This window comes from Ursus maritimus, unplaced genomic scaffold, assembly GCF_017311325.1.
Source record: "Ursus maritimus isolate PB19 unplaced genomic scaffold, ASM1731132v1 scaffold_36, whole genome shotgun sequence".
Taxonomy (NCBI): Eukaryota; Metazoa; Chordata; class Mammalia; order Carnivora; family Ursidae; genus Ursus; species Ursus maritimus.
In genome coordinates, this window is record NW_024426230.1 from 12957650 (window position 1) to 12965246 (window position 7597).

At 38.6% G+C, this 7597-nt stretch overlaps 1 protein-coding gene across 2 annotated transcripts in view; it reads right to left on the reverse strand.

Annotated features, from left to right (window-relative positions):
• SLC25A21 (solute carrier family 25 member 21) overlaps nucleotides 1–7597 on the reverse strand; it is a 471897-nt gene that overhangs the window by 115584 nt on the left and 348716 nt on the right. For both annotated transcript variants that reach the window (XR_005832048.1, XM_040620848.1), the window contains exon 3: nucleotides 6805–6888. Coding sequence is in view for 1 of the 2 variants with exons in the window: in XM_040620848.1 (XP_040476782.1) it covers nucleotides 6805–6888 (84 nt within the window). In the remaining variant the exon portion in view is untranslated. The remainder of the gene's footprint in view (nucleotides 1–6804; nucleotides 6889–7597) is intronic.

The following is a 7597-nucleotide window of genomic DNA, read 5'->3' on the forward strand; positions in this document are numbered from 1 at the left end:
CTCTTGGCAAAACAGGAGAAGATTTGGAAGAAGAAAATGGCTCGGTTTATCGGATGCCATAATCTGGACCTGGGCCCACCACGTTTAAGACCTGCCGGACAGATTTGCTAGAGTTTATTCTCCAAACTCTCACCTCTTATGTTATTTTCTTATTCTTTTTCTCTCCCCTACCTAAATGGACGACTTCTGTTGTGCCATCATTAAGAAGCCCAGGCAGGCCAGGGCAGGACTCTAGCGTGGGAGCAAGAGCGGCTGGGATGGTCTGCTTTCCTCCCTGTCACCGAGGAAAACAAGGGAGCAGGGATCTAATGCATAGCATGGTGACTATAGTTAATCATACTGTACTGGATACTTGGAAGCTGCTAAGAGAGTAGGTCATGAGTGCTCCCACCACACACAAGTGGTAATTACGTGAGGTGATGGATGTTAACTAACCCTATTGTGGTGATAATTTTGCAAAAATGTGTGTATCAAATCATCACATAGTACACCTTAACCTTCACATTGTTCTATCTCGATTATATCACGAGAAAGCTGAAAACAATCCAACACAAGGGAGCACTCAAGGGAGGTCCAGCGGGTACCAGGAAGGGCCTCTGGTAAAACAAAAACGAGGCGAGAGAAGACACTCAAGGCACCAGGACACTCACACAGAAGGCACAGTGGACATCTGGCACCCACCAAAGAATGAATTCACTTGGGTCCCGCAGGCCTGCAACCCAATCAATACCCAATGATCTATACACCGTTGATTTGCACTGCAAATTATCTGCTCAGGGGCCTGGGATACAGTCTGTAATTATCCACCTGGCGAAAACTCCGCGCTGTTTAAGTAGCAGTGAGTACACAGGGACCCACCCCTCAGCTGCAGGTGAACTGCACTGGGTCTATGTATCAGATAAGAGGACCAGCCTCAGGATCCAGGGAACAGCGACGCTAAGAACCAGCCGCTCCACTCCAGCTTAGCAACACTGGGTAGCGGTGGTTGGATGAGAAGTGGGGGAGAGAGGAGAGAGAAAAGGTAGCAGCGACTATGGGGCCTTGTGAAGTTGGAACCTGGCTTAGGTGAGGAGGAGGCTGGTCGCTCAAATAACTGCCATTCCTGGGACGAGTCAGCGCCTCCACTGTCTCTTCAAGTCCAGTACTTCCCCTCCCTTCCATGTGAAAGTGAGGGGGTTTCCAGAGTCTGCTTAGGGGGTTTTCTCTAGGGGCAAGTCTTTCCATTTAGGCGCAAAGGTGCTTTCAAATCACCTGGTCACATTACATTAGGTAAACCATGTTTTTAAAAGTGGACCCACTAAGACACCAAATTAAGTTACAGATCTTGGAGTTGGTCCACCTGCAAAAAGAAAATATCCAAATCTTACCAGGTTGTAGTTGATTTTGAGTTGTAGACGTCCCGCTTCCTTTGTTTGTGTCACAAGCCACTCATTCCCCCTCTTAATGAAAACAAGAGGGAGTGATTATACCTCCTGGGGCTGTGCCATTCATGCCGTCTGAAAGGCACTTAAACGAGTGGCACATTATCTCACACATCTGGAGTTTACCAAATTAGCCAATTATGCTGGAGCTCATAAAACGAGGCCTTAAATGTCATTTAACTAGAAAATATTATAATCACCAAGTGGTCTGATTGTAAGATGATACTTGGGGCAGCATCAGTGGTTACAGAAAACAAATCGTGAAACAAAACACAGTTCAAATGCCCCCCAAATGCAACCACATATTTTCTACAGTAATACTTTCTGAAGAATACCATATTTCTGAAGGCACCAGCAATCAACATGTTTCTCATTTGAGACTAAGTCTAATCCGACCTAGTTGTTTCTGAGTTATGTGCCTTGGGCAAACCAATGTCCATGAATTTTTCTCAGAAGAAAACTGAGGAACATGCAGGATGAGAGCAGACTGATGGAAAACCATGAACTTACCAGAGATATGGAGGCATTTGTAAGGGATGGGACAATAACCAGATTAAGAGTCTTGTGTTATCAGAGGTTTGTGGTGCTGTCTTGGAATTGACAAGATTCGATTAACTGAACATACAATAGTCTCTCAGGGTTTTCGTGTTTTGCTTGAAGGAAGAGATAAAAGCTGCTTTAAATTGCTATGTGATTTGAGGGTAGGACTACCGCAAGTTTTAGAATAGCTATTTAAAAATTAGGGGTTTATAGCCACTACTTTCACATTGTGCTCTTTTCGTTTAATATATAACAAAATTTGGTGTTTAGTAAAAGGTGATATAATATAATGGGAACGAACACCTGTGTGACTTTAGGCAAGTTATTTAACTTCTCTGATCTTCTGTTTTCTTATACAAAATACAGACATAATGCTACATTGTGTTGAGGAACAGTGTTGTGTTGGAAATAATGTATGAAAAAGTCCCCAGAATTGTGCCTGTTACACTGAAAAAAATAAATACTAGTTTCACGTCTTTCTTTACCTATGTCACCAGAATATCTTAAGTTCTGTTTTATTCCCCTCGCCCATCTGTGTGCATCTCCATCACTCTCTTTAGAGCGACAGGTACAAAAGAGACGAGAAAAACTTTCAGGAGATACTCTGAAACGGAAGGAAGGAAGACGCGATGCAGGAGCACATGGTAAGTGGAGACACCAGCTGCTACTTGCTGGGAGAACTTACAAAATGAAACTAATTGGTTTTAAAGGCACCTAATCAGCTAGGCTATGTCTTCTGGGCTCACTACTTCAGTAGATGGACCTATGGGTTTATTTTTGCCAAACCAGAGTAAGATGAAAAAATCATGGTGACAATGGAGGACTCTCAACAGTGACAAATTCCTTGCCTATGAGTTCTCTCTTCTCCATTAGATAAAACAACAATGGCCTCTTTGGTAAAAGCTAAGTATGATGATTCCATATAATAGAAATCCTTGTCAAACATTTGGAAGGTCTTTTTTTTTTGGGTAAAGCTGGGTTGAAAAGCCCTGTCTTTCACTGAGTACAATATATCGATGTTGTTGCTTCTTAAAAGAACCTTAGAAGTGGTTAAGGGACTTGGACCCATGTATTTGAGCCACTGTCTCTTGTAAACATGAATTCTGGGCAGAGAAGTGGGGAACTGCATTTCTCTGAACGGTGACGAGTACCCTTCACTTTCTTACAGCAGGGAGGAAAATGGGAGATCTGTGCAGACTTTAAGAGTATGAGCAGACTTTAATGTTCTTAAACAACAGAAAAGAAATAGCTTTCAAAATCTTTAACTTGGGGGATACAGGAAAAACCAGGAGAGATGGGTTGTCCTAACTATGTTACTAGTCAAGCTGACTTGCACCATGTCCCTGTAGCCACAGACCAGACTGGCCTGATGACCCTGAGTGAGAAAAATGTCTTTGAAAGCAGAGTGTACTCTACAAGCTAAATAAGAAAATCAAAAGAAACTGCTTTCGCTAGGAAAAAAAATCCAACACAACATGTGCTAAAAGCGTTTTTCGTTTTTCTTTTTCCTTTTTTTTTTTTAACAACACTATGAAATGTTCTTGCTCTGTATCAAAAATAACAGGAAGCTTTTTCTTTTGTATTTTTTACAAATATTTCCATCTCTGAGACTAGAGCTCTCCGGCTTTGGGCTAATAACATGTCCAGATCTAAAGGCATTACAGAAAGAATGTCAATTTGCTCTAGAAGCAATTATACATACAGTCTAGGAAAAGGCCAATTTTACTATGCAAGGACCACACATGCTGTATGTTTGTTGTATTGCTTGATATCAAAGCAGAAACATCAAATTCTTCCTAACACACATGAAATAAAGAGCCTGGCTAAGGAACTCCCACATTCAATTCAGAGATATCTGTTACAGCTTACAGAACTTGGCAATGCTGCTACTACTGTTTTACTGGAAAGCAACACTGCTATTGACTATATAATGCACGAGGATTTCTTCACCTTTATATATATTTTGGGTAAAATGAGCATGATTTTGATCCTAGTTGTCATAGATGCAGGTATATCATTAATCTATGGCACTCAGCTACCATATCACCAGAGTACTGGCAAGAACTTGCTGATTCATTGTCACTAGTCACCTAAAAACAGTTAATCAGGCACCAAGATTATTATCATAACTTCAGAGGGTGTGGTCAATAGCAAGAGTTATCATCTCTGTTTCATTCTGCATCATTATGCTTTTGATGTGATGACTTGTATTCATTTAATGGGCACTTACTATCTGTACTCAGGGCTAAACACAGTCACGGGAGATACAGAGCTAAATGAAAAATGGCCCTTAGGGGACTATATCCTTGGGGTGGGAGAGAGGAGACAGACAGAAAATAGCCACAGTAAATTAGAGAGATGCATGGTATATTTTGCATATCATATATGAATGACTGCTAAAAAAAAGCATGTGGCAGAGAAAAGATGGTCAGAGAGAGAGAGAAGTGTGAATGAAGAGGGATGATTTCTTGTGTGGATGAGGGGGTTGGTCCTGTAGGAATAAGATAACGACCAGCATGCAAAGCTACGAGAATGTGAGCAGATCTGTTGTTCTTAGAGCGGATCCGCGTATGGAGAATGAGCTGGGGAAGAAGGGAGGGCCATAGAAGGACCGGTGCTGTACCACCATAAGTTTAGGTTTTCTGGGCACCTGGGTGGCTCAGTTGGTTAAGCATCCGTCTTTGGCTCAGGTCATGATCTCAGGGTCATGGGATCGAGTCCTGCATCGGGCTCCCTGCTCTGTGGGAGTCTACTTCTCCCTCTCCCTCTGCCCCTCCCCCTGCTTGTACGCTCTCTCTCTCTCTCTCTCTCAAATAAATAAATAAAGTCTTTAAAAAAAAAGAAAGAAAAAATGTTTAGGCTTTCTACTGCAGGGCATATTTTTATATATTACCCAAATACTCCAAAAGTAAACGAATTAAAACAGTATGATACTGGCATAGAGATAAACTAATGAAACAGAATAGGAAATGGAGAAACAGAGTAGAAGATTTAGACGACGTGTTTGTAGAGGTTTGGGCTAGCGTTTCCAATGAGGGAGTAAAAGAGAGCTTTTCCAACAAGTGGTGCTTGGGCAAATTGACTAACCATTTGAAAATAAAATTTCATTCCTACATGCCATACGGTGCATTAAAAAATTTTTTCAGATGGATTAATGATTAAGATGTAAAACATACCAGAAGAAAATATTTATAACCTTGGGCTTAGAAGACATCCTTTCTAATGCGACAACAAGGTCAGATATCACAAAGGAAATGAGAGATATGATCACAAAACCACAATCTTCAAAAATGACAAGGTTCTGAAAGGTGTAAGGCACTATAGCTCTAAGAAAAATGACAAGTTGGGAAAAATATTTGTAATCTATGTCATGGTTAAAGAATTAGTACCTATAATATATACTGAGCTCCTACAAATCAATAAAAAATCTAACCCAAGAAAAATGGGCAAAGACCATAAATAAGAAATCCACGAAAGAAATGACATCTGATGGTTATAAAAGTATGTTCAATCGCAGTTATAATCAAAAGAATGCTTGTAGACAATTTTATTTTTCACCTGTTAGATTATTAACAGGAGACACATGTGGGTGACAGATATACCAAATAATGATTGGTAATGTCCAGTGTTGGAGAGAGTGTGGAGAAATGAGAACTCTCAAATACTAATACTTTTTGGATGATAATTGGGTAACATTTATAATATAAAATGTGCATATCATTTGATCCTGTATGTCCATAGCCAGCAACTTATTTTATAGAAAAAATATATGTGCACACAAATGTGAAAAAATAGTATAAGGATATTTACTGCACCCTTGTTTGTAATAGTGAAAATGCACAACTTAGTGGTCTGCCAAAAGGATTAATTTAATAAATTGCAGCATGTCGATACAAAAATTACTACGGTATTGTTAAAAGTATATATACTGTCATGGAAACACATCCACAACATATGTTTAACTGAAATAAACAACTGGGAGAATAACATCCATAGTATATCTGCCAAGAGAGGTAGTGAACTACCAAGGTTAGGAGCATGGGCTTTGAGGTCAAGCAGGCCCAGATTTGAGTCCCAGTTCCATTATTTTTCAGATATGTGAAAATGACTAATTTCTCTGAATCTTGGTTTCTTCATTTGTCCAACTGGAATGGATTCTCATAGAACCTACCTCACAGAGTTATAAGGAGGATTTCTAGTACACTGTAGAGGCTAAGTATATACTAGTTTTTATTATCACTGTTACCATTTTTTGCATACTTATTATTTTCAACCAATTTTCTTAAATAAACAACTTCAAAAAGCAAATCTAATATCCTTTGGAAAATTATGCTGGAAGGAGTCTTTAACCGAATCTACACATCAAAGACAATTTTAGCTTGTGTAAAAAAATATTCTATTTATCTGATCATCTAGTAGATAGGGTAACAAATCTGACACATCGATTTTTGACATAGTTCTGTTTTGACTGAATATTCATAAGCCACAATGCAAATAAGGAACACATTTGGACACTATATTCAAGAATCGAAATAAAGAACTATTACATTTAGATAGCTGCTGCTACGAGAACTTTAAAAAATCTCAATGGCACAAAACAGAAATTGTCTTCTAGTCAGCAAACTGATTATTAATACCATTTTTGTGGTAGTTCTTGTGTATACATAGTTTTCAATTGTATTATCAGGAAAAACACACAAAAAAGTGGGAAGGCACCCTTTTAAATATTTTCCTCTAATAACACGAGGAAAACGAGCCATCCAAAATGAGAAAAACATGTTATGTAATAATATGTCAAACGCCTATGTCAACATAAAGTTCATACACAAAGAACCATACATACCCTTCTATTCGGAAAATCGTTCGAAAGCTGTCTCCCAAGCTTTTATAACTGTTTGGATCAGTTGCACATCTCTGAATCTGGAACCTAGGAGTAAAAAAAAAAAAAAAAAAAAAAAAAAAAAAAAAAAAAAAAAAAAAAATCAAACAAACAAAAAATAATCCAAGTTAAGGATTTTGCCAAATGGCTTTCCTCATTTTTCAAAGTCTTAGGAAACTTAGCCTTTTCAGGTTAATCTAAAATATTCTGGGTTTTGTTATAGATTTTGATTTATTTGCCTTATATAATCTTTACCTTATATTTGCAGCCTTTAAAATTATATTTCTCTGTACTTTAATAGAATTTTTTCATCTCTTTCTTAGCCAGGCAGATGCACCCCGAGGCATTTATGCCTTTTTCTTTTATGAAAAACATACACAGATGTCATAGATTGTTTTAATGCAGAATTCAGAAATCTGAAGGTGCATATGAAACAAATAAGTAGCTCTATTTCTTATCTTAATTAGTGCCCCCTTGATGGTAATTTAATACAAAGGTTAAAAATACAGAGCAGCTAATATGGCCTAACTTTGATCCTGATTGTGAATTTGGAATTCATTCTGGCAGACAGGAGCCTGTGCTTAGAGCAAGAGTTGCAGTCATATTGTGATACAGTTTATAATCCCTACTTCTCCTTCATGATGGAGCAGAGTTGGTCATTACATTCAGGCTGCCTGCATTTTCACAGGAGCACCATGTTCGGTATATAGTTGGTGCTCAGCAAAAATGCTATCGCATTTTAGAAAGCATAATTCTT